The sequence below is a fragment of the Pelodiscus sinensis genome, chromosome 20 (genome assembly GCF_052426305.1).
Source record: "Pelodiscus sinensis isolate ZL-2025 chromosome 20, ASM5242630v1, whole genome shotgun sequence".
Taxonomy (NCBI): Eukaryota; Metazoa; Chordata; order Testudines; family Trionychidae; genus Pelodiscus; species Pelodiscus sinensis.
Window position 1 is genome coordinate 10,949,248 of NC_143071.1, and position 27,791 is coordinate 10,977,038.

Here is a 27,791-nt window from a genome sequence, read left to right on the forward strand (position 1 = left end):
CACAGAATACTTCCCATATTTAGAAAAAAATACAGTAATTTAAAATATTTTTCAACACAAAAAAGATGTCTTTTAAAGTCAGTATTTTGCAAAATGTAGAAAAATTCTAGCACCTTGCTGACTCTCTGCATCTTTTTCACTCTTCTGACTGTTTTTTTCTTCCCAATCAGCTCTTTTTTTCCATTCTTTCAACCAACTATGGAAAAAACCCAGAAGAGAAATATTAATATTACTCAATAAACTGGCATAGGGCTTATCTTCATGTACAGCACAACATCAGTTCAACTGCACTGCTTCAGCAAAGACACTACTATTCTGTCAGGTGTAGTTAATCCACCTCTGTGAGAAGTGGCAGCTGTGTCGAAGGGAGATGCCTTCTTGTCCACACAGTGCTGTCTATAATACATACACAGAGCTGTCTATATACAGGGGCTGGGGAGGGACAGGGGCTGATGATGGTAGTTAGGTGGATATAACAAGGTCATTCAGGGCTGTGGATTGTTTACACCCTGAATGATGTAGTTATAGCGACATATGCTTGTAGTGCAGACTGGGATTCATTCCATTTGTGATCCGCTAACTCCACCCACCTCCAGATCATTTTCAGCAGTATTACTGCCTACTTATTCTCCAACTTGAGGTTGTGCATTAGACTTTTTGGCCTTAAATGCAGAACTTTGCTCCTCTTTCTTGATTTTCCTCTTGTTAATGCCAGACCAATTCAAGGCCATTTTGAATTAAGTATGTACTCCAAAGTGCTTGCAACCTTTCCCACCTTGATGTAATCTGCAAATTTCATAAGCACACTTTCCACTCTATTATCCAACTGCTTAGTGAAAATATTGAATCATACTGGACCAAAGTGGGGCACCACTAGATAATCCTTCCAGTTTGACAGTGAACCACTGATCACTCTGAGTATGGTCTTTCAATCAGTTTTGCATCCACTTTATAATAATTTAGCATTAGGGATGTGAAAGGTTAACAGGTAAGCATCATCCTTAATGGGTTATGCTTACTGGTTCTGGTTAACTGGTGGGGGCTAGAGCAGCTCCCCGCCCGCGATAGGGGCCCAGTGCAGACAGGGGCTGCTCTGGGTGTTTGAGCAGCCCGTCTCCAGCAGGTCCAGGGGGGCAGTCACCATTAATTGGTAAATGGGTTAAACGTGAAGTTTACTTCACATTTAACCAGTTAACTAATTACCAGTTAATCAATTACACTGAATTTTCTAGCCCTATTTAGTATAGGCCAAATTCCCAGACTTGCTTATGAGAATGCCATATAGGACAGTATCAAAAAATCTTCATTTAAAAAAAAAAAAAATCAATGATGTTTACAAAAGGATACATTTTCTTATATCTGACCTGTGTAACTTTTTTATTTCTACTGAGTTCCCTATAAGTTCACTAGAGTCCTGAGGTTGATATTTTTCTGTCCAGAGCACATCTTCCTTTTCACCATCTACAAGCAAAGAAAAACAGAAACTGTCCATTTTAAATATTTCTGCATCTAAAAATCTGAATAAGATAACAGTCATAAAATTGATTCAAAACAGGTTTTTGGAAAACACTAGAATTAAGAGAATAAAAAGGGGAAAAAGGACCACCTCACAAAAGCAAAAGAGCAAAGACAGAGCTCAACAAATGCTTAGAGACAAACAGAAATCATTGCACACAGTCTAAGTAAGTGCACTGTGTGCAGGAGATTATATGAGAGTTGGGAGGTAAAAGCAAAGCAAAGAAAAAGAATTCACCCTGCTGTTCACACAAACACATCCAAGTTCATGACAGCCTCTAGTATAGAATCAGAGAGTATGGGTGTGTCTAGACTACAGGGTTTTGTCGACAAAAGTGGACTTTTGTCAACAAAACTATACCTGTATCTACACTGCCGCTGAGTTCTGTCAACATAACGTCGACAGAACTCAGAAGTTTTGCTGACGACTGTAAACCTCATTCTACGAGGAATAACGCCTTTTGTCGACAGAGTTCTGACGACAGAAGGTGTTCTTGCATCTACACTGTCCTTTGCATCTACACTCTCATGTCAACAAAGTGGCTTGCTTTGTCGACAGTATCTGTCGACAAAAGCCTGTAGTCTAGACGTACCCTGTAAGACCTAAAGGGACATTGGTCTGACCTAAACTATATCACAATAGGGATATAAATTGTTGTTAAAAAGTTAACTGGTTAACAATACGTTTAACCATTTAAATGTGGAGCAGCCCCTTATCCTCCAGCACAATGCAGAAGGCCCAGCCAGGCTAGAGCAACCCCTCCGCACAATGAAGGCGGCCTGGCTGGGCGGGAGCATCTGCCTGGCTGTGCTGCCAGCTAACCTGTAAGCATCACTCAGGAAGTGGGTCTGGCCCACAAAAGCTCATCATCTAATAAACCATCTTGTTAGTCTTTAAAGTGCTACATTGTCCTGCATTTTGCTTCGGTAAGGCAGTTACTCCTGTACTAGGCCTTACAACTTGTATACACATAAGGGATAAGCTAGATGAAAATAGTTAATGTTAAAAAGATTCTGTTAAATATTGATATTTTAAAACTTAAAATCAGCTATTTTATTTGCACATTACTAGATCTTTACTTTCTTCCTATTTTATATAGTCTTAAATGTATACAGTGAATATACTGCTTCTTTGACTAGTTTACTAATTGTCCCTAGAACTTCCAGATTTTACTGAAAGACTTTTTTTCCTTACAAAAATGTTTTACATTTAAAATGCTCATTTACAGTAAAAGAGACAAATCTAGGGCCTCATTAACATTTTTGCTGTAAACATTAACACAAAGTTGATAAGCAAATACCCTCTGCTATATTTGCATACACCACCACATTCTGATACAGAATTACAACATGTCAACACCACTCCTCCATCAGAATTTGCAAATAAGTGAATAGGACTATTCAATGAGTAAAGCTACAAACCTATTTGCAGGATGAGGGCCTTAATTTTCAGCAGTTTAGTTTCTGACTGTAGCAGTTTGTAAAATTCAAGTAAGATACCCTGCCAGCAGTGACATTTATAAAAACAAAACAAAAAAGCAACGAAACACCATTCATAATTACATTACAAATTTTGATCTAATGTTGCAATAGCACAAATGTTCAAGTTAGTTTTATAAAGTCTTAACCTGACTGAAGTCAATATTTAAAACATAAAGCAAGTAATTTAAATCATGGTATATATTGCCTAGATTTAAATGACTCCATTCTGGGGTTAAGTCAGTATTTCCAGAATGGCTTGTTCATTATATGACATTCCCAATTCTCCATTCCCTCTGTGGATCTGAAAAGAGACTATTTGGAACTGTTCTCTGCAGCAACTGTGGAGATTCCATGAACCTCATCTAGGTCCATTAATTAAATAGCACAAAAGCATTTTCTAAAAACATAAGTAGCAAACGTAAAGTTACCAGAGAAAGGGTTTAATATTGATCCAAGCTCAGTGTCTTCTACTATTTTAACATCAGATTCCTGGGGTCTGTTTGTTTCCATATGTGGTTTTTTTTGCTTTATGGAGGATACTTCGATAACTATGCACTCAGGAGTTTTGGATTTTAGTTCAGTTTCTGCATTATCAACTTGTTTTCTTTTTTTTAATTTGTGGTCTTCAGTTTTTTTTCTTTTCCTCTTGATTTCTTTCTGATTTTCAGAACTTATCTGATCTAGTTTAGAGTTTGTAGTTTCACGTTCTTCCATGCATACTAATGAGCAAAAAATAGAGTGCATTACATAATTTCAAAACTTCAAATGTATTGACACTACATTTCTGTTTCCTAAAATTTTAGAAAAGTGTTAGTCACGACACAAAATATTATTGAAATTTTATTCAAATCATAATGCTTCTATCGATATATTTTGTTTAAAGTTTACTTATTTCTATGTCATCAATAGTTTTAATTATATATATTACTAACCTTTTTTTTTATTTTTGAAAAGTACAGGTTCAGTTTGTTTTTTCAGAAACTGGTAAAAAAAAGTTCTCACGGGAAACTGTGAGTTTGAAGATCTGATCTCTTCCAACAAATACATCCTTAGTATTTTGGAAATAACTGGTCTCTGTCCAGACAGCTACAATATATAGATATAAAATAAAAAGTTATTCAAAATATCGAAAAGCATTGCACCAAATAAACCTACATGAAAAATTTTACTAGTAAAGCACAGTTGTTTACATAGTTTGTTAAGCACAATGACCACTATAAAGTAGTGTTTCTTAAACTGTGTTCCGCGGCACACTGGTGTGCCAGGGAGAACAACAGAGTTCAAAATGGCCACCCTTAAAGGGGCAGGCGACCTCTTTTTTGGGGGGGCTCAATAGCTTTCCCCTGACCCTTTTCCTTTTTTTTTTGGCTCAACAAAAATAATCCCTGGTGTTCCTCATTAAAAAAAAATTGTTTGGTGTTCCTCGGTCTTAAAAAGTTTAAAAAACACTGCTATAAAGTATCTGGCGCTACATACCCTTTCCGATGCTGTAACAGGAAAGACCAAGTTACATTAACCAACTTCAAGTTAAATAAATTAACCATGGGCAGATGCCTTGATTAAGGCCACTGGATTTTGGAAAAGAACAAAAGCCCTGAAAAAGTAAGCCATTTGTATTGATTTATTTATTATGCCAATAAAAGACTAAACATACTAACCACAATTGAATTGTCGTCACTAGATTTTGAATTTATAACTGAGAATTCACCAAGTGAAATAGCGAGTTTTGTGACATCAGTTACTTCCGTGTTCAGTTCTCTTAGCTGGGTTAGAAGAGGACATGACGGCAATGTCAACCTCCACATCACACAATCTACATAAGAATGGAAACAGGTCAGAAAAAGTTCATGGTTAAGTAACTCAGCCTCCTGGATCAAGTGAGAAATAATTGCTCTGAAACCTCCAACCTGGCTATGCCTTCAAAGCCAAGTCTATTTCATTTACACAGTAATATTTTCATATCCCTATCAACTTTACCCTCCTACCAACTAAACAATTCTGCACACGCTCACATATACTCCTTCCTTGCATCTAGTGATCCTGGGCCTCCCACTCCTATTAATAAATTCTGGGCTCCTTTAGTTCTTTGCAAGATTATCACTTCAAGTCATAATACCTCCAGGAGAAATTCTGTCACTCTCCCTCTGAGACACAGCAGTTACTTTGGTTCCTTTCTCTTATTCTCTTAAAAAGAGAGAACACACAGGAGCACAATCCTTCACTTTCTGAGGAAAAAGCAAGAAGCTTAGGGGTCCCTTTGGCTTCAATCTTCTTTCAGTGTCAAAGTAGCAGCAATATGTAGGCTGTTCTATTTCTTCTTATCCCATTCCCTTTCAGTAAAGAATCAGATGTTTCCATGCATCACGTGGCCAAAGCAAGATATTTATTCTCCCTAAATAAGTTGTTTTTTCAAGTCCTATTTTATTATTATACCTTTAAAACATGCTATTTGTCCACTTATGAAGTTAATATGATTACATATTATTGACATATCAGAGCTCTGTTTTAAAATGCATATTTGATAAGACTATTTGTATCAATATGCTTAGTTTTGTTACTGTAACACAAAGAAAAAGTAGGATTTGCCAATTATATTATATATATATATATATATATATATATATATAGTAGCCCAATGTCTGAGAGTCTGTAACACTGAAATGCTGGCTGTTCCCTCTGGGCGGCGCTGTTGCCTGAAATGCTGGCTGTTCCCTCTGGACGGCCCGTGCTCCATGGGTAGTGCGGGGCCCAAACGGCTGCTTGCTCCCCCATGGCGGCCCAGCTGAGCGGTGCAGAAGTGAGCCGAGCACCACGGCGGGAGGGGAAGGGGGACGGGGTGGTGACGTGCGGCATGACAATGGCTCCAGGCCCCGCCCCTGGCCGTGAACGTCACCACCCTGCCCCCCTTCACCTCCTGCTGTGTCGCTCGGCTGACTTCCGTGCCACTCAGCCGGGCCGCCGTGTGGGAGCAAGTGGCACAAGCGACCGTTTGGGCTCAGCGTTCTCCATGCAGCATGGGGAGTGAGGAGCCCAAACAGCTGTTTGGGCTCTGCGGTCCCCCAAGTGAGAGGCAGGAGGGGGAAGAGAAAGAGAGAGAGAGAGAAAGAGAGAGAGAGGCAGGAGGCGGAGGAGAGCTGGGGGGGGAGGGGAGGGAGGCAGTAGGAGGAGAGAGAGACAGACGGAGCAAGAGACCGGAGGCTCAGGAGAGAAGACCGACATGGAGGAGAGACCTGAAAATCCCGTTTTATGACGGGCTAATTGGCTAGTTCCATCATAGTTGTATTAAAACTCTGTCTTTAAACCTTTGATTTCAAACCCAGATCTCCTAAAGTGCTACTTGAATTTACTACACGAGCTCAAGACAAATAAAAACTTACCATCATCCTTCTGCTGTACATGGATGACTGTCTGAAAACAGCAACTTGCCACAGAGTATGCTTCTAATACTGCTGCTTTCTTTGCAATGTGTCTTTTTAGAGACTCTGGCAAACCACTCATCAAAAATTCACGTTTTGCCTTGAACTGCTCATCATCTTGAGAATTTTCAGATACATCTTGGCTTTACACAAAATAAGTGAATTTTATTGTCAATCAAGCTACCAAGCATGCAGAGTTCATAACACGATTTAATATGGAAAAAGTTTACTTATCCCTACCAGTAATTTGACTCATTCCTGACTGTGACAGATAGAAAACCTGAATAAACCTTAGGGTAAGTCTACACTACAGTGTTTTTTCGGAATAACTGATGTTATTCCAAAATAACATAGTCCGCATCTACACTACAAGCAGTTATTTTGACATAATGTTGAAATAATGACAAGCTGGAGAACTTCTTATTCTGGCTCCTGTAACCCTCATTTTACGAGGGCTAAGGGAAGTCAGACGAAGAGCGCTCTCTCTTGGATTTCCTGCTGCGTAGATAGCACCAAAAGCCGAAATAAACTACTTCGATTTAAGCTACACAACTGATGTAGCTCAAGTTTTGTAGCTTATTTCTTCTTTAGCCCTGCTGTGTAGACCTGAATTATGTTTAGTACTTGTGGGATCCATTGAATTAAAAACAAAATTGTTTATATATTATTGTGCAATTGCATACAAATTCCCTAGGAGAAGGGGAGTATGTGACATAATTCTTCTGGTTATCAGAACTTTGAAACTTTGCCCTGAGGAGGGGACCCTTTGTCTGGCTGATAACCTATTCATTGTTTCTTCAAAGGTTCAAAGTGTATTCTCTAAAGACCAACAAAGAAATGACATGGGTATAAATAACTTGGTGATGAACTGACTCGAGGCTTTTGTTCGGATACAGCTGAAGAACAAGTATCAGAGGGGTAGCCGTATTAGTCTGAATCTGCAAAAGCGACGAGGAGTCCTGTGGCACCTTATAGACTAACTGAAGTGTAGGAGCATAAGCTTTCGTGGGCAAAGACCCACTTCGTCAGATGCATGTAGTGGAAATTTCCAGAGGCAGGAATAAATATGCAGGCCAGGATCAGGCTGGAGATGATCTCGTCATCTCCAGCCTGATCCTGGCCTGCATATTTATTCCTGCCTCTGGAAATTTCCACTACATGCATCTGACGAAGTGGGTCTTTGCCCACGAAAGCTTATGCTCCTACACTTCAGTTAGTCTATAAGGTGCCACAGGACTCCTCGTCGCTTTAGCTGAAGAACAGTATCCCAATCCTTAGGGAAGGGTTGGAAAGATTTCTGTCTAGTGAGGTGATCGTTCTGGGTAGAAGCTGTGATGAACATGAAACAAGTCCTAGGTGGAGTTGAATTCTGCTAAGCATGCATTTAGTTTCTTTATTGTTTTGAATATATTTTCTGAGTTATGCTTTTACCTTAAGAATTAAATATACCCTATTAGTGAGAATTGTGTGGTAACTTATAACTATGGGCAATTACACTATTAGTCTCTGAAAAGAAGGCAAGAAGTACTTAGCCTTCTGCAGGGAATAATATACTGAAGGTAGAAAACTGTTCATCCTGGAGATACCCCAGTAAGATGGTAAAGAATCATACACGTCTACTCCAAAGAGAGGAAGCAGACAAGGGAGTTGACACCCTGAGAGTGGCGGACCTCTGAGGGCAAATCTAGGTATAAATGCCCTAAACAGTGCCTCAGTCAATTTTTATATTATGGTTTTTGCTAAACACTAAGGTTTACCAAGAGTAACAAACCTGAAGATGGAATGCACACTCATCTTCCTGGTTCCCATAATTCTAAGACATATTTTAAGAAGACATTTCATATTATAATAATTATTCCAGGAAGGACTGCTAAGCAGGGATGGTGTTCACCTTTCGAGGAGGGGGAAGACCCTATTTGGGCACAGAATGGCTAACCTAGTGAGGAGGGCTTTAAACTAGGTTCGACGGGGACAGGTGAGCAAAACCCACAGGTAAGTGGAGAACATGGAGACCTGGGTGATGGATCAGAAACAGGAGGGAGCGTGGGCTACAATGGCAGAGAGAAAGGAGGGTCAGGACAAAACTGGGAGGCAAAGTCAAATCGGGATCTTAGATGCCTATATACAAATGCGAGGAGTATGGGAAATAAGCAAGAAGAACTGGAAGTGCTAATAAATAAGTACAATTATGACATTGTTGGCATCACAGAAACTTGGTGGCATAATACACGATTGGAATGTTTGTCTAGAAGGGTACAGCTTGCTCAGGAAGGATAGACAGGGAAAAAGGGAGGAGGTGTTGCCTTATACATTAAAAATGAACACACTTGGAGTGAGGTGGAGATGAACATAGGAGACGGATGTGTTGAGAGTCTCTGGGTTAGGCTAAAAGGGATCAAAAACAAAGGTGATGTCATGCTAGGAGTCTACTACAGGCCACCTACCCAGGTGGTAGAAGTGGATGAGGCTTTTTTTAAACAACTAACAAAATCATCTAAAGATTTGGTGGTGATGGGGGACTTCAACTATCCAGATATATGTTGGGAAAATAACACTGCGGGGCACAGACTATCCAATAAGTTCTTAGACTGCATTGGAGACAACTTTTTATTTCAGAAGGTTGAAAAAGCTACCAAGGGAGAAGCTGTTCTAGATTTGATCCTAACAAACAGAGAGGAACTGGTTGAGAATTTGAAAGTGGAAGGCAGCTTGGGTGAAAGTGATGATGAAATCATAGAGTTCACAATTCTAAGGAAGGGTAGAAGGGAGAACAGCAAAACAGAGACAATGGATTTCAGGAAGGCGGATTTTGGTAAGCTCAGAGAGCTAATAGGAGAATTGTGTGGTCCCATGGGAATCGAGACTGAGGGGAAAAACAACTGAGGAGAGTTGGCAGTTTTTCAAAGGGACATTGTTAAGGGCCCAAAAGCAAGCTATTCCGATGTGTCGGAAAGATAGAAAATATGGCAAAAGACCACACTGGCTTAACCACGAGATCTTGCATTATCTAAAAATAAAAAAGGGGTCATATAAAAAATGGAAAGTAGGACAAATTACAAAGGATGAATATAGGCAAACAGCACAGGAATTCAGGGGTAAGATTAGAAAGGCAAAGGCACAGAATGAGCTCAAACTAGCTACCGGAATAAAGAGAAACAAGACAAATTTTTATAAATACATTAGAAGCAAGAGGAAGACCAAGGAGAGGGTAGGCCCACTGGTCAGTGAGGAGGGAGAAATAGTAACAGGAAATTTGGAAATGGCAGAGATGCTCAATGACTTCTTTGTTTCGGTCTTCACCGAGAAGTCTGTAGGAATGCCTAACACAGTGAATGCTAGTGGGAAGGGGCAGTTTTAGAAGGTAAAATAAAAAAAGAACAAGTTAAAAATAACCTAGAAAAGTTAGGGCCTGATGAAATGCATCCGAGAATACTCAAGGAGCTGATAGAGGAGGTATCTGAGCCTCTAGCTATCATCTTTGGAAAATCATGGGAGACAGGAGAGATTCCAGAGGACTGGAAAAGGGCAAATATAGTGCCCATCTATAAAAAGGGAAATAACAGCCCAGAAAGCTACAGACGAGTTAGTTTAACTTCTGTGCCAGGGAAGATAATGGAGCAAGTAATTAAGGAAATCATCTGTAAACACTTGGAAAGTGGCAAGGTGATAGGGAACAGCTAGCATGGATTTGTGAAGAACAAGTCATGCCAAACTAATCTGATAGCTTTCTTTGATAGGATAACGAGCCTTGTGGATAAGGGAGAAGCAGTGGATGTCATATACCTAGACTTTAGTAAGGCATTTGATACGGTCTCGCATGATATTCTTATTAATAAACTAGGCAAATATAACTTAGATAGGGCCACGATAAGGTGGGTGCATAATTGGCTGGATAACTGTAGTCAGAGAGTTGTTGTTAACGGTGCTAAATCCTGCTGGAAAAGGATAACAAGTGGAGTTCCGCAAGGGTCTGTTTTGGGACCCGTACTGTTCAATATCTTCATCAATGATGTAGATATTGGGATAGAGAGTACGCTTATTAAGTTTGCAGATGATACCAAACTGGGTGGGGTTGCAACTTCTTTGGAGGATAGGGACATAATTCAAAATGACCTTAGCAAGTTAGAGAAATGGTCAGAGGTAAACAGGATGAAGTTTAATAAAGAGAAATGCAAAGTGCTCCACTTAGGAAGGAACAATCAGTTCCATACATACAAGATGGGAAGCGACTGTCTAGGAAGGAGCATGGCAGAAAGGGATCTAGGGGTCATAGTAGACCACAAGTTTAATATGAGTCAACAGTGTGATGCTGCTGCAAAAAAAGCAAATATGATTCTAGGTTGTATCAACAGGTGTGTTGTAAGCAAAACTCATGAAGTCATTCTGCCGCTCTACTCTGCACTAGTTAGTCCTCAGCTGGAGTACTGTGTCCAGTTCTGGGCGCCACATTTCAAGAAAGATGGAGAAATTGGAAAGGGTACAGAGAAGAGCGACAAGAATGATTAAAGGTCTAGAGAACATGACCTATGAAGCCAGGCTTCATGAACTGGGCTTGTTTAGTTTGGAAAAAAAAGATTAAGGGGGGACATGATAGCGGTTTTCAAATATCTAAAAGGGTGTCACAAGGAGGAAGGAGAAAATTTGTTCCTCTTGGTTTCTGAGGACAGGACAAGGAGTAATGGGCTTAAAGTGCAGCAAGGGAGGTTTAGATTGGACATTAGGAAAAAATTCCTAACTGTCAGGGTGGTCAAATATTGGAATAAATTGCCAAGAGAGGTGGTGGAATCTGCCTCTCTGGAGATATTTAAGAACAGGTTAGATAGACATCTGGACAGAGCTTGGTCCTGCCTTGAGGACGGGGGGCTGGACTCGATGACCTCTCAAGGTCCCTTCCAGTCCTATGATTCTACCACATTTCAAGAAAGATGTGGAGAAATTGGAGAGGGTCCAGAGAAGAGCGACAAGAATGATTAAAGGTCTAGAGAACATGACCTATGAGGGAAGGCTGAAGGAAGGCTGGGTTTGTTTAGTTTAGAAACGAGAAGATTGAGGGGGGACATGATAGCAGTTTTCAGATATCTAAAAGGGTGTCATAAGGAGGAGGGAGAAAACTTGTTCTTCTTGGCCTCTGAGGCTAGAACAAGAAGCAATGGGCTTAAACTGCAGCAAGGGAGGTTTAGGTTGGACATTAGGAAAAAGTTCCTAACTGTCAGGGTAGTCAAACACTGGAATAAATTGCCCAGGGAGGTTGTGGAATCTCCATGTCTGGAGATATTTAAGAGTAGGTTAGATAAATGTCTATCAGGGATGGTCTTGACAGTATTTGGTCCTGCCCTGAGGGCAGGAGACTGGACTCGATGACCTCTTGAGGTCCCTTCCATTCCTAGTATTCTATGATTAACTAAATGCAGGTTTGGATTTTGAGCAGCATAAAAGGATCCAACAACAGTGCAAAAGTCAGCCTGTAACATTTTAATTAGGGATGTAAAGGGATAACCAGTTACCCAGTAAGCATTAGCTCTACTGGCATGCTTACCCGGATAACTGGTTAACGGGCACCTGGCCTGGCCGGAACAGCTCCCTAGCTGTGGCATTGTGGGCTTGGCCTAGCCTTAGAAGCCTATGCCACAGGCACGGGGTGCTCTAGCCAGGCTGAGCCCATAGCACCTGGGCAGGCCAGTTATACATACAGTTTAACCAGTTTAAATATTAAAATTAGGGATATAAAATGTTATGTACCAATTAATATCTAAACACAATACTTTGCTACTGCATTTTGATGTGTACTTTAAATTAGGGATATTACAGTTTAACTGATAAGCTGATACTTATCGGTTAGACTCTGCTGGCTCCCAAGGAGGTGGCTTCTCTGTGGCAGGGCAGTGAAGCCTCCTCTGTGAGAGCCAGGTGGGCAGAGGCTGGCGTTTCTGCTCCTGGGGAGGCTTCACTGCAGGCTTTGCAGTATAAAGGTAAGCTTTATGCTGCTGAGCCTGCAGTGCTTGCAACTGCTAAGATTTTTAGCAATTACATCGTTACTGTATTTAACAACTTCTAATATCCTAGCTTTAAAAATTATGTAATATGACAGGAACACAAAGAAACCTGGACATTTCAATATGACCATGAAAGAATTCAATACATTTCTCACACATTATACACAATTTGTATTGGACTGACCTGCTATCATCAAAAATTACAATTGGTTCATCTGCAACATTTTGAGCTTTTTTGCCCAGTAACGAAGGCAGGACTCTCCCTTTTCCTTAAGGAGGCGGGGGGGAAAAAGCAGATATGGATTAGCACTAACAACCAAATAACTTCTACAATTATGTTTTCATCCTCATTTTGTCTTCCTATTAAATATTTTGTATTATATATATATCAATACCCCTAAAATTTAGTATGCTTTTCTTTAAGAACGACTTACTCTGCAGCTTAATTCCCTTAAAGATTTCTTGCTCTATAGATAGTCAATTTAAAAATGTCCAAAAATATTTTACTTAGTATTGTTAAATATTTTTCTGTAGTTTTGTTTTTACCTTGCAGTCAGACTGTAAATAGTCAGTTTCTCCTTCCATACAAGTGTATAGAAGTGTGACTATAAACCCACCTAAATTATCAAGAGGACTAAGAAAAATGGTGGAGTAACAGAAATTATTTTACTTTCTTTAGAGTTTTCCAAATTATTCTAATTAAAAGGACACTGTCAAGAGGGCACATACCTAAATTAACAAAAGGGAATTATATGTATAAGAAGCGCACGCGCGCGGAGAGAGAGAGAGAGAGAGAGAGAGTGTGTGTACAGGCAGTCCCCGGGTTAGGTACAAGATAGGGACTGTAGGTTTGTTCTTAAGTTGAATTTGTATGTAAGTCGGAACTGGCTCTAGATTCAGCCGCTGCTGAAACTGATCAGCGGCTGACTACAGGAAGCCCTAGGCAGAGTTGCTCTGCCCCCGGCTTCCTGGAATCAGCCGCTGATCAGTTTCAACAGCGGCTGAATCTGGACTCCTGGGACAGAACAGCTGGGGCACAGCCGGGTAGGTCCCCGCAGGGCCAACCCGGCAGCACCCCAGCTGCTCTACCCCAGGCGTCCCACAACAAAAGCCTGGCCTGCTGGAGGGGAGGGGGGCGCACTAGCTGCGTCCCCTCCTCCCCCAGCAGACCAGGAAGACCTGAGCAAAGCCGCGGAGGCGCAGAGGTCCCGCCGCCTCTGCGGCTTTGCTCCTGTCTCCCTGCTGTGCTGGGGGAGTCTCCCCAGCACAGCAGGGAGACCCGAGCAAAGCCGCACAGGCGGCGGGACCCCGCTGCCCGTGCGGCTTTGCTCCTTTGCCCCGGAACAAAGCCGCACAGGCGGCAGGGTCCCCAGCCTCTGCGGCTTTGCTCCTGTCTCCCTGCTGTGCTGGGGGGGAACCCCCCCCCCCCGAGCACAGCAGGGAGACCCGAGCAAAGCCGCACAGGCAGCGGGGTCCCGCCGCCTGTGCGGCTTTGCTCGGGTCTCCCTGCTGTGCTGGGGATTTCCCCCCAGCACAGCAGGGAGACCCGGAGCAGCTTTTCTCGCCCCAGAGGACGCGGTGGCGGGACCGGTGCGCTCTGGGTGGTCCCGCCGCCCGCGAGCTCCGGGGCAAGAAAAGCCCCGTTCGTAAGTGCGGATCCGACATAAGTCGGATCCACGTAAGTCGGGGACTGCCTGTATAGCAGTGGTCTCCAACCTTTTTACACCCAAGATCACTTTTTAAATGTCAGGGCAAGCCAAGACCTACTCCATCCTTCCCCAAGACCCCACCCTCTCTGTTCCTCTCCTCTCCAACATTTTCTGTCCCCAGCCCTTACTCACTCTCACTGGGCTGAGACAGGAAGTGCGGGCTCTGGGGTGGGAAGGAGGGATTTGGGTGTGGGAAGCAGAGAGAGGTTCAAGCTCTTGGAGGGAATTTGGGTGCAGCAGGAGGTGGAGAAGGGGATGCTGGCTCAGGGAGGGGGCTCCAGGATGGAGACTGTTGGGGTTAGGTGGAAAGTTGGGGTGCTGAGCCAGTCTCAGGCTTGTGGATGTGAGGGTGCAGGAGTTTGGGTTGGGGTGCATGAGGGGCTCAGGGCACAGGTTTGCAGTGTGTGGATAGGGCAGGAGTGTTGTGGCACAAGACTGGAGATGTAGGGGATGTGAGAGGCTCATGACAGGGGGTTCTGGTGTATGACAGGCTCAGGTTTGGGCTCTATGAGGGGTGTAGGAGTGTTATGATGCTGCAGCCAGATGGGACTTGGCCCCATTTGGGGTTTTTTGGCCAGGCTTCATTTTTAAATAAAATATTATGTCAAACACAAAATGTTTCAGCATTGTTTTTATTTATGAGAGGGGCGGGGAACCTGTTTTGAGTCGGGGTCATCATCAGAAAAGTCAGTTGGGGCTACACAAGTGAGATGCAAAAAACACAACCCCTCCAAAAAAATCCCAAGCCTCACTAATGTGGTCCCAACTGAGACACCTCACTCTCCTGGAACTTCAGCCCCAGGTCAGATTAATTCTTCTGGGTTCCAGAGTTAGTGGAATTTGTGGGTCCCTCTACAATCTGAGGTGGGGCCAAAAATGAGGGATCCAGCACGCTGGACAGGGCTGCCAGTGAGTGAGATAGGAATGGGGGTGCAAGAATCTGAATGGAAAACGGTACAGGAACAAGCTGTGAGTAGGTGTCTGGCCAGGAGGGAGGGGGCAGGAGCAGGGTGCTGGTGGGTGTCTGGCCAGGGGACAGGGTGCTGAATGGTGACTGGCCAGGGGGCAGGAGCAGGGTTCTGGCAGGTGTCTGACCACAAGACAAGGACAGGGTGCTGGAGCAGGGTGCTGGTGGGAGACTGGCCATGGGGCAGGGGCAAGGTGCTGGTGGGGGTTTAGGCAGGAGACAGGGCACTGGTGGGTGCTGGGGCAGGATACTCATGGGGGTCTGGCATAGGGGAGGGGACAGAGACAGCTTGGCCAGTACCTGGGGATCCTGCAGCTGCGCGCAAGATCCAGGGTCTCAGGAAGAAATGCAGGCTGCTCTTCCCCTCCCCCAAACAGCCAAGTCTGTCACGCCATCGGGGACTTCCTTCCCCTGGCTGCCTTCCTGTGCGGAGGGAGTAGGAGTCCCGAGACCGAGCCAGCTCCAATTTCTCAGGAAGCACATGACTGTTGTGGGGAGCGGAGGAAGAACTCACGCACTTCCTGAAAAGTGCCAGGACTCCTATTCCCAGGACTCCTATTCCCCCCCCCCCACCTATCCTCCCCCTGCACAGACCCGGCTGTTTGGGGGAGGGGAAGAGCAGCCCGTGTGCTTCCTGAGACCCAGAGCTGGCGCGCAGCTGCAGGACCTCTTCTCCACGCCACAGGAAGCCAGCGCTACCTCCATTTTCGCGGGAGGGAGCGTCAGCGCAGGCTCCTCTTTGGGGATAGTAGTAGGGAAAGGGGGGCAGGGAGGGAATGCTGCGCGATCGACTGGTCATGCCCCCACAATCCACCAGTCGATTGCGATTGACAGGTTGGTGACCACGGTAGTATAGTCCAAATAGTCCTGGTGTTCGAGATTGGCATGTTATACATTGAAATAAAAATAAAACATGTTTATTTAAATTCAGTTACCATGTGAGCTGTTAGTAACCTTCATATTTTTAGATTTTTTCCCTAGTACATCATTTAAACTTCGAAGTTTCTTTTGCTTTTTCTCCACATTCTGTGTAGAATCAATAGTACTCTTTGGGCTTGAGTTTAAAATGATCACTGAATCCTGGACAGGAATAATAATAATAAAAAATAAATAAATTAAATACCACCTACTCTATTCTCACTAAATACTATTTCCAATTCTGTACACTACCAATTAATTATAGATACTGATGGAGCTCATAAATTAAACAACAATTGCTAAAACTCAAAAATTACTCTATTTAACAGTTCTATTTGTGTTTCCTACAAACATGGAGCAAGTTACAGGAAAAAAATCTTCTAAAGCACCAAGTACAAATGAGTGAGCTTTTTTCCTACAGGAATATTGCAAAAGTTGGTCTGATTTTATAATTTTTTTTACATTGTCCCTGAGATGTCATTCTGTTTAGGAACAGCTATGCTCGTCTGTCACATTTTCTTGCCTATCCTGTCTCTTTTGGTTCTAACTACTAGAGACATTAAAAAAATCCAAGATTCTGAGTCTTCTGGGTCAAGGACCAGTTTCCTATTACTGAAACTGACATTTTCTACTTAAAGTAAAAACCTCAATCAGAACACTATAGTAAGCTATGTCCAATGCCTGTTAGAGTGATTCCACGGCTCGAGTGGTTGCAGGAATGATCCCTTAATCTTCAGATCCAACTCATACTAGTTAGTACTGTAAAATCAAAACCATGCTACCACATCATCTCCATTCACTTCATAAGATCCCATAGCAGAAATACATAAACAGCATAAGAAATTAAAACTAAATTATTGCTTAAATGAGAATAACTTTAAAAGAAATATGAGTTCTATACTATTCAATTTGCAAACTTACTTCATTTTTTTGTAATTTTTTCTTTTCAGCAAGAGCTTGCTGTCGAGATGAGCGTCTTACAGGTGTTGGGGTATCTTCATTAGCCTTTGATCTATTATGTTGTATCGCCTTTGCTTTTTCAATCAATTGTTTAGCTTTGGATAGATTTTTAGAAGTACAGGTCCTCTATAAACAAAGTACAAAATGATGAAAACACCTGATCATTAATAGCCATATATTTTACATTAAAATAAAAATCAGTCTACATACGTTACACTATCATTGAAACACATGTTGCATACAATTTAAAAGGAAATAAAATGGTTGTGAAAATAACTGCTTTTCTTTAAAGTAAAATCTTATTTAGTACCATTTTACATAAGCATTCTATCAGGAAATTCATAGCTTCCAAGGTCAGAAGGGACCATTGTGATAATTTAATCTGACCTTCTATATAACACAGGCCACAAAACAGAGAATATTGGATAACCGGAAATCATCAGGATTACCACTCTTATAAATCTATTGCTACTACTGGGTAACACATTCACAAAGACACTGCAAAAGTTATCAGAGCAGAAGAGAAGGGACTGCCATTGAAGATTACTTAAAAAAAAAAAAGAGAGAGAAAATAAAGAGTGGGGCAGCTGCAAATGCTATGGAGCTGATAAGAAATAAACATTCAATTAAAAAAAATGTACTGCCCATGGAAGATATCATAGAATCATAGAATAATAGGACTGGAAGGGACCTCGAGAGGTCATCGAGTCCAGCCCCCCGCCCTCAAGGCAGGATCAAGCTCCGTCTACACCATCCCTGACAGATGTCTATCTAACCTATATGATAACAGATGTCTATCTATCTATATGATAACTTTACAAAGAGATTTTGTAATTTATCCATGAAACAAACAAGTAGAGCACAGGTAGTGCTAATGGAAGCTTTCTTGTTCTGCCCTTACTATGGTTAAACACTTAATATGGTCAGGGTGGTTAAACACTGGAATAAATTGCCTAGGAAGGTTCTGGAATCTCCATCACTGGAGATATTTAAGAGCTGGATAGACAGACACCTGTCAGGGAAGATATAGACAGTGCTTAGTCCTGCTGTGAGGACAGGGGACTGGGCTCGACCTCTCGAGGTCCCTTCTAGTACTAGTATTCTATGATCATCCCTGTTCTGAAGGCACTTGGGTATCTGTGAATAATATTTGCTCCTGCTGCTGAAAATGCTAACTAGAATGCCAGGTAGTGCCAAATGTAAGACGGCTTGTTTCTGCCTTATAACTGTGCTACAATATAGAGATGTAATAATATAGTCAACTAACCGATAAGCAAAAGCTTTTAAGTTAATGCTATAGACTACACGCATTTCCCTCCTGCCACTTGCCAGTCAATTTTCTTAGCAGGCTGGCCAGCAGCCCAGCTCAGTCCTGGCTTGCTCCAGGTTCGTGACCTACCGCCGCTGTGGCTCTGCATTTAAAGTGTATTAGGAGCTGGGCAGGCAGGCAGCCTGGCTCAGTTCTGGGTTGTGTTGGGTCCAGTAGCTCAGACCCACCCTGGACAGGATCTGCTGCTACCCCACACTCCTGCCTCTCTATCAGAGGCAGCAGCGCAGGGTGGCAGGCAGTCTTTGAGGGGAGCTGGTTTTTAAACTGGGTCCCCTCATGGACTAGCTCCCACTTGGCAACCCATGCTGCTGCCTCGGATACTGAGGCAGCAGTGCAGAGTGGCAGGGGGCTCCTTGGGAGCGGGGCTGGAGCACACTGGCTGCTGGCTCCACCCCTAAGGACTATAAAATAATCAAGTAACCAATAAGAATTCATGAGGTTAACTGACTACTCAATTAACCGATATTTAACATACCTACTACAATATCACCCCGATGAAGAAATCTCAGGTATGCTATAAAAAGCAGCTTCACACCTACTGAAACATATTTGAGACCAAATGTACTGCATTATCAAAATTGTATACTGGTTATCTGTCCATCTGAAACCAGATTGAGCCCACCCACAATGCAAGCGTAACCCTATGAGACAGAAAGAGATAATTAAGCTGAGAGGCTTCATCTGTGAGGTCTGGTTGGTGACAAAAAACAACCTTATCTATCTGGAACAAAACATTGAGTTTTTGCAGAGATGCTATCCCTGGGGCCCTGACTAGAGACTGCATTTTGAATGAGTCTCTGGCCAAAATATAACTGAAGCGTCACTCCATCCTCAGAGCAGCTAGAGGAGGAATTTCCTTCTCTTGACATCCCTGCACACCCTCCTGTGTGTTGTCTATCAGAAAGATATGTCAATAACTCTATCCTTCCCTCCTCTCCATAGCTTCGAGTATTTAGGTCTTTTCCCCTCTATTTAAGAATTCCAATGCATGCCTCAACTTCTGCTTCTGTCTTTCCCAAGCTATAGCTTTTTTTTTTTTTTTTTAAACAATTTTACTGCTGCTGATAATATGCTGAGTAAAAGCAATGAAACAGAGAAATCCCATTTTATTCAGTGGTAAGGCTAATGCCACTGACCCATCTTTCTGACAACAGACATTGCTTATGATTACACTCATCTACCAAATGTTTTATTTTTAAAATGTTATCTTAAATTCATTTAGACTTCAAGATGTAGGCCCCCTCATTTAACAGTGCCCCTGAAGTGAATGGATTTTTCAAGTCTTAGTTGATCAACTGTACACCACAAATAATCTGGAACAAGAAGGTACTACACTTATTTACTTTAGTATTCTGTAAGTGACTTCCCAAACACAAAATACAAACATGTAACAGACTTGATAAAAGCCACCTTTATATTTCTTGGGGTAAATTCTTCATTTTCCATTGTTTCAGCTTTTTCGGATTTTTTAGATGCATTAATTCGAGTAAACCTCATTCTAAACAAGGAAAAAACATTATTAAATTAATTTTTAAAGGGAACCTCAGTCTCTACCTCAGAGTCATTAGAATTTAAGATTGCTATCAACAGATGCAAAAATCCTAATGAGTAAAGGATCTAAATATATTTTTCCTGTGAACACAGGCATACACCCAACTGATCTTAATGTTCTTTTCAGAGAAAGAATATTTCTTAATGTATCAAGTTACTGTAGTGCATTTATTTTTAAAAATTCTCAGATGTGGAATAGGAACTTATGCTTCCCTATCCCATTCCACTGATTTAAAAACAAAACCTGAAAAAAATTTCGAATTTTCACTAATTTAAAAATAGGAGGAAATTCTTAGCCATCTGAAGATCCTTAATTTGGGTACCATTTTCCACTCCCCTACTGTGAACTGCTTTTCAACAGATTAGCAGAAGTCACATCTTCCCGTATGTCAAAACTGTAAATATTCTTCCATCCATGAAAAAAAAAATGAATCTCCAGTCTTGGATTAAGGACCTTACACTGAAAAGTTCCAAGTATATACAGTAGCTGCAGCACAGGGTTCTATTACTTCAAAGATCAATGAAAATTTCACTTCTTCCATGTTGCTATTCAACTGGCCCACTAACCTTGCAGAAAACCTAAGATTGCTTTTCAACCCACTTACCATCTATTTCCCCTGCCTTTAATGCTGACATTTATATAAACAAACATCCTTTCTAGGAGATGAAAATTATTTACCAAAGCAAAGTATTATCAAAATTATAAATATTCTAAAAATCCAAACTTTTACCTTATTGGGCTCTTTGCATCAAAGGGTACTGTGATCACCTCAGACTTATACATGTTACTTTTCCTCAAGGATCTATTGCTTGATTTTGGTGTGGAAGCATGTAGGGGACTATCACCTAGTTCATTTTCAGAAACAGTATTATTAACCCTAGTTTTTTCAGGTGTAACATTTTTGAAGTTTTCAGTTTTCTTTTGCCTTTGGCTCCTCCTTAATTCACTCTGTTTCAGATGCGATGGGATTCTTATATTATCTAAAGTTTTTTCCTTAATATGAGCATTAGCCACTGTATTTTCATTATTTTCACTACTATTTGGAATATTTGTTCCTTTAGTCTCCAATACCTTCTTTCCTTTCTTTTTAAGCATATTAATTCTCTCCTTAGTAGTACTACAATGGGAATGCTTGTCAATATAATCCTTTAGTATTTCACTTTCATGTCTTTTATCTGAGGCTGCTTCATCTTCATCCATTCCTTCATTTTGTTTTGAAGGCTTTTCACTGACTTCCTTCAGTTTTCCAATTGTTTTTTTAACTCCACTTTTGACCGTATCAGATGTTGGTTGTCTAAAAGCTTTCATAAACTGATGTCTTTCTTCTATAGTACATTTTGGCTTCACAGCTTCAGGTCCTACAGCTTCTAGTACAGCTAACTCCAATTCTTCTTCCTCTATAACTACATTAGATTTTCTTTTCTGAGTCATTTGTTCAGTCTGTTCAATCTCTAAAAGAGATTGACTGTTTTCTCTTTCTACTTCACATTCTTTTTGCTTCAAAAAAATAGAGGCTATTTTTCTAGAAACCTTTTGCTCCTTTGGCAGAGAGAGAGATTTTGGGGGAATGGGATGAATCTGTGCGAGGACAGTTACTGTTCTAAGTGGTAGTTGTTGAGACTCCTCTCCATTTTCAGGGTCACTGATACTACCACTTTTGTCCTCTTCATTATCTGTAATAAAATTGTTTAGCATTGGCATACTAGTTTCTGGAATTTGTTCCACTTTATTTTCTCCTTGACTTTTCAAAAAATCCTCAAATGACACTGTAACTGTACTATCATTTAACTGTGATGTCTTATCCACATTAACTTCAAGGCTTGAATTGCTTACAGTACTCTTAATTTCAATTATTTTAGATGTGATTTGTTTTTTATCTTTCAGTTCCTTTACATTCAGCTGGGTTTCAGAGGAGGAATTTTCAGACAAATCAGTATTATACTTGTGCTTCCTCTTCCTTGATCTTTTTAGGTGATTTTTTGATACATTTAACTCCAATTTGGTTGTCTTCGCATCATTTCTGCATTTGATAATGTTTGAAGAGTTTTTGTTTTGTTGATTATCTGCTGCTAAATTGTCTACATGTTTTTGTGCAAGTGAAACAGAAGCACTGTTAGCAATAAAACTAGTATTTAAACACTCTTCCTCTGATTTCATCATATCTGTACTATCGTTACTATTTATTTCTATCATACATTCATTCTCGGGAGTCTTAATATCTCTTAATTTACTATTTAAATTAACTCTCTTCCCTTTCCTTTTTAGCTTTGAAAAAGATTCTGAAGTAGGTCTCAAAGGTGATTTACAATCTTTGCCATCATCAGCACATAGCTGGTAAGACTGGTTAATTTTATTTTCTCCAACTCCAACGAGGAAAGTGGTCTTCTCATTTGTAGAAGTCTTTTTAAAGTAATCCAATATGTTGTTAGATTTTGGTGGTGACAACACTTTATCCACAGTTTTTGCTAATGGTGAAAAATAATTTGTAATTGTTTTTGTAGGGGGATCTTCCTCTCTTCGTTTCTTGCATGGCTACAAGCAAGAAAAAATCATCATTAATTTAACAATAATAGTTACTTAAGATAATGAGGTGGTAACATTGAACATTACCAAACAATTTAACAGGATAAAAGAAAAATTGAAGTCTTTATCCAAGGAAAATGCGCATGTCAGTGCATTTTAATATTACTACCTCTTTGCAACAGACATGTAAACCTTCTTAGATAAAGCTATCCAGTAACTTGAAAACTCACTCTGAAATTCACTCTGCAGGGCAGGCCCCTACATCTCTGCATAGCCAAAATGACTTCAGTGAAGGCTCTAGACTGCATAGAGGTCTGACTGCATGAGCTTAATTGCAGGATCAGTACCTAAAACAGCTCTAAAAGGATCCTTAACATTAGTTAAGGAAGCCTACCTTCAGGACAAATTATCTAGGACTAAATTTTCCAGGACAGTGCTGTCCATGTGCACATTTGTACACTACCTAGTGTACCCTACTATTGACTGGAGCCTAAAGTCACTATTGAAATGCAAATATTAATACTAAAATATCTCAAGAAAAATAAAGTACACATTTTTCTTGAAGAAATTAAGAATCTGTTACATCTTTCTCCAATATATGAACAGTACTGCTTTTTTCATACTACAACTGAACCAGCTTCGAAATGTACAAATGTCATTATTTTGCAGTAATTTACTATGCTTCTTGCATTTGCCTGTGAGTCCAATAGCAACAACTGGCCTACATACAGTTTTTGCACTACTTTAATTAAAAATCAATATAATTAAAGCTGTGTATTGGCATAAAATTTTTTACACCAGTACAAATTACCACCATAAAATTATAGAAATAAGCTAAACTAGGACAAATAACCAACTTTACGCTAGTATAACTGTTTCTATAGTACAAATTATCTACTTCATTAAAAATAAATAAATCACTCCTATAAGCTAAACAGCTAACAATTAATACAAATAGCGTGTGTAGACCAGGCATTGAACACAGATTGCACTATGCTAAATTTTTTGTTGTAGGAGATATATTGAGTGGGACTCCTTCCTTAGCTTTCAGGGAATCCACAAATGTTGTGAATGAAACGACTTAATGAGCCATAACTTGGGTAGCATTAGTGAGGTATACATTCAAGGGACTAGGTGTTATGACATTTACCGCTGGGATGCCATAGGACAAAATTTTCATGTTGAGCTGTAACATTCAGCACTGTTTTACTGTGCATAGCACATCTCCCAAACAAATAAACAAAAACCAACTCCACTTAAGTACTGATACCCTCCCCCAACCACACACCACCCAGAAGCAGGACATCTGTGACCTGCAGTAGCATAGCACCTGATACACAACGCTGCAAGGTGAAGCTGCTCTAGGGCACCACATCAGAGCCCGATACCAAGCCCTCTCTCAACAGCATTCGGAGTCTGACCCGAGTGCCTCGGAGCGCTACTCATGGGCCAGGAGCCTGTTGCGCTGGGAGCCAAACGCACAATAAAACCGTCCCTGCCTCCAGCCCAGCAGTGCCTGCGACCGCCGCATTACGCCCCTCCGCCCCGGTAACATGGCCCTCCCCTCGCTGCACCCCAACTCCGTGCTCATGTCCCACAAGCCCCAGGACGAGGCCTCCATCCCTGACAGACCCCACCCCAGCAGAGCTTTCCCCGCCCCTGTATTGTACCGCCAGGACCCGCGCCCCACGGCAAGGCCCCAGCTCCCGAGTCCTCCCGTTTCCCCCCTCAGAGAGCGCTCGGGGGGGGGGGGTTCGTGTCTCACCGGGGCGTCACTGTCCTTCCCCGGGGCAGAAGTAGCCGCCGCCGCAGCCATGGTCACTCTCCCCACCATCCCCCCCAGTCGGGGGCACGCAGGATCCCTCAGTCCCAGGGAGACCCCTGCCCCAGAGCCATAGGGCAAGAGCGCCCGGCCCGGCCGGAGCCGCCTGACAGGAATAAACGCGCGGCGGAAGCACCCAGGCAGAAAAGCGCGCGCGGGACAGGTTCGGAACCCGGCGCGCTAGGGGGCGCAGCCCATAGGCCCATGTGATCCAGGCTGGACGGCGCACAGCCAGCCTCTCCCGCGTCACGTGATCCTGGCGCGGCGCGGGCCGCCCCGCCCTCCGAGTCACGTGACGTCAGCGCGAGCTCCTCGCACCTCCTCCCTGCGAAGGGAGGGTCACGTGGGTTTTCGCGCCTCCTCCGAGTTGAAGGGGGGGGGAAAGGAGGCGTTGGGGCACGTGAAACGTCATGGCGTAAAAAAGGGATGTGGAAATGGGAGGCCATAGAGGACAAACTTTCTGCAAATGCGAAGTGGCTTCCTCTGGTGGTGGGTTTGGATGGTTGGAGGCGGGGGTCACAGAGGAGAGGGTCTTAATTGGCTTCTTCTCGCATATTAGAAGTGTGGCGAGTGGAAGCCACTTTCCTGTGGCTGGCACCTGCATTCGGCCACTGCTGCCTCCTGGGCCCTGAAATCACCATCATGCCCCCCCTGCCATCAGTGTCAGAGCAAGTGGGGCCTAAGGGCTTGGATTGCTCACCTGTGCCAGGGTTGGGGGGCAGTAATGAAGGATCATTGGGGTCACATGCAGGAGGAGCACGTGTCTGAGAACCAGGGCTGTTGGATGTTCATTTGGCTACCTGCAGCCATCTGGGGTGCATCGTCTGCTTAAGAGGGAGAGGATGGCTAGGAAAGGGCCAGGTAGGGTTGCCAGGTGTCCGGTATTGACCTGGACAGTCAGGTATTTTTGCCTCCTGTCTGGTAAAAAATTCAAAAAATACTGGACACCTCAAATGTCCGGTACCTTCTGATTTTTTTTCCCAGCCAAGAGGTGAAAATCCCAGGTGCTTACTGGTTTCTGCAGGGGAGCTGTCCAGCCCGGAGCAGGGAGACAAGATGGTGGATGGCCAGTGGCTCCTATTAGGCCATAAAGCCTCACAAACATTTCTTAAAGGGGCCATGCTGTTTTTTTGCTCAACAACTTCAATCTCTCCCCGCCCCCCTTTTTTTTCCCCTCAACAGAATTTTTTCCCCAGTTGTTTTTTTTTGGGGGGTGGGGGAGGAGGGTATGTGTTTGGTACTTTTGGTTAAAGCATCTGACAACCTTAGGGCCAGGGAGGAAGCTGAGATGGGATTTGTGGGAAAAGACTCTGGGAAAGAAAGAAAGAAAGAAAGAAAGAAAGAAAGAAAGAAAGAAAGAAAGAAAGAAAGAAAGAAAGAAAGAAGGGAGAGGTTGGGGTGTCTGCCCTGCAACCCAATGGTTTAAAAGTTAGGGATTTGTAGCACAAGGTGAGAGTGACTTACTGGAGCCTAGGAGGGGTAGAAGCTGACCCCCAGAGAACTGCTAAAGACTGAGGAAGAGATCTGCCCGGCAAGAGTCTTGGGTAAGGGGTTATGCCTCATGTCTTTCCAAAATAATGAACTGCGTTAAAAAATTAAAATATGCTTTGAACCTTTTGATTGGGTGTGAGCTTTGAAGCAGTGCATCCTCTGCCTAGGACAGAAAAGCCTTAGTCCTGACTTGCGCTTTTGGTCACTACTGCAATATAAGACTGCAGCTATCCGAAGACAAGTGTGTGCTTAACTGAATGTATGCTGAGATTTCAGTGCATTAAAATCAAGCATGTGCAAGTTAAAAAGTTTGGAAGAGTGGCTCATAAATTTTGAGAGTAGAGGCAGCATGAGTTAGTGGCTAATGAACTGGACAGACTCAGGAGGCCTGGTTCTATTCTCTATTCTGCCACTAACTGCTGTGTGACACTGGGCAAAACACTTTGCCTTTCTGTGCCTCATTTTGTCCTCCCATGCTTCATTAGCCTATTCGATTTTGGAGTGCAATCTCACTTAGGCAAGGTCTGCATATCTTATTATGTATTTGTACATTGACTGTCATAATGGGACCAACTATAATACTAATCTGATACTGTCTGGCTCAGCATAGGTGGAGAGGTCCACCCAGATGGAGTTACTTGCAGTATCTGGAATTTAAGTGCACAAGAAAAAAGATATTTGTCCCTCATGTTTGGAAAAGTTTATTTTTGCAAGGCCAGATGCATCATAAAAATAATTAATAGTATGTATATCCTGGGTACTTATCTGGTTCCAATTACTTTAGCATTTGTAGTGCTTCATAATTTTCTGTGTGATTGCAGCTAAATCGCTAATCCATAAGGCTGCGTCTAGACTGGCCAGTTTTTCCGGAAAATCAGCCGCTTTTCCAGAAAAACTTGCCAGCTGTCTACACTGGCCGCTTGAATTTCCGCAAAAGTACTGACTTCCTATTGTAAGAAATCAGTGCTTTTTGCGGAAATACTATGCTGCTCCCGTTCGGGCAAAAGTCCCTTTTGCGCAAAACTTTTGTGCAAAAGGGCCAGTGTAGACAGCTGACATTTGTTTTGCGCAAAAAAGCCCTGATTGCGAAAATGGCGATCGGGGCTTTTTTGCGCAAAAGCGCGTCTAGATTGGCCACGAACGCTTTTCCGCAAAAAGTGCTTTTGCGGAAAAGCGTCCGTGCCAATCTAGACGCTCTTTTCCGAAAATGCTGTTAACGGAAAACTTTTCCGTTAAAAGCATTTCTGGAAAATCATGCCAGTCTAGACATAGCCTAAGGGTATTTAAGCTCCAAGCTTCCACTGAAGTCTAAATGACTTGCCTGAGGCCATGCTGAAATCTAAGTGACTTAGTTCTCCCAAGCCCCAGGCTTGCATTCTAATCTCAGCCCATCCTTTCTCCTGTGTTAGTGACTTTTAAATTTGGAAGCTTCAGAGGGTAGCTGAGTTAGTCTGTATAGAAAAAAACAACAAATGGTCTGGTAGCACTTTATAGACCATATAGATAGTATCGTGAGCTCATCTACATGTTTTATACTGATAGAAATGTAGCCGTGTTAGTCTGGTGTAGCTGAAACAAAATACAGGACTATGTAGCACTTTAAAGACTAACAAGATGGTTTATTAGGTGATGAGCTTTCGTGGGTCAGACCCATTTCCTCAGATCAAATAGTGGAACCATATATATATGGTTGTGACTATTTTCTTCCACTATTTGATCTGAGGAAATGGGTCTGGCCCACGAAAGCTCATCACCTAATAAACCATCTTGTTAGTCTTTAAAGTGCTACATAGTCCTACATGTTTTGTTAGTCTATAGTGCTACCAGACCATTTGTTGTTGTTTTTTTAAATTTGGAATTACAAAATAGTTCCATTGTGATGCAATGACTGCATTATCGTTGCTCTAATGAATTGTTAGTTTACTAGGGTGGAGACATGTAAAATGTAGCAATAAATTCAAAGCTAATTCATTGTACATATAATCAATGGATTTGTTTTATGCCACCCAAGTATTAATTGATGTGTTTACTTTCTCGGATGATGATGGATGTGAATACATACAAATAGCCTTGACTTCTGAAAGGGTTTTTTGCAATCGGGACTTGTGCTTTG

At 42.2% G+C, this 27,791-nt stretch overlaps 1 protein-coding gene across 2 annotated transcripts in view; it reads right to left on the reverse strand.

Moving 5' to 3' along the window:
* ATAD5 (ATPase family AAA domain containing 5) overlaps positions 1-24,454 on the reverse strand; it is a 42,201-nt gene extending 17,747 nt beyond the window's left edge. For both annotated transcript variants that reach the window (XM_075903854.2, XM_075903853.2), the window contains exons 1-12: positions 24,131-24,454; positions 20,573-22,374; positions 19,701-19,788; positions 16,922-17,086; positions 16,018-16,162; positions 12,591-12,675; positions 6,375-6,556; positions 4,656-4,810; positions 3,930-4,083; positions 3,426-3,716; positions 1,365-1,461; positions 114-196 (exon numbers count right to left, since the gene is read on the reverse strand). In XM_075903854.2, coding sequence (XP_075759969.2) covers positions 114-196; positions 1,365-1,461; positions 3,426-3,716; positions 3,930-4,083; positions 4,656-4,810; positions 6,375-6,556; positions 12,591-12,675; positions 16,018-16,162; positions 16,922-17,086; positions 19,701-19,788; positions 20,573-22,374; positions 24,131-24,199 — 3,316 coding nt within the window. In that variant the 5' untranslated portion in view covers positions 24,200-24,454. The remainder of the gene's footprint in view (positions 1-113; positions 197-1,364; positions 1,462-3,425; positions 3,717-3,929; positions 4,084-4,655; positions 4,811-6,374; positions 6,557-12,590; positions 12,676-16,017; positions 16,163-16,921; positions 17,087-19,700; positions 19,789-20,572; positions 22,375-24,130) is intronic.
* Between the last annotated feature and the right edge of the window lie 3,337 nt (positions 24,455-27,791).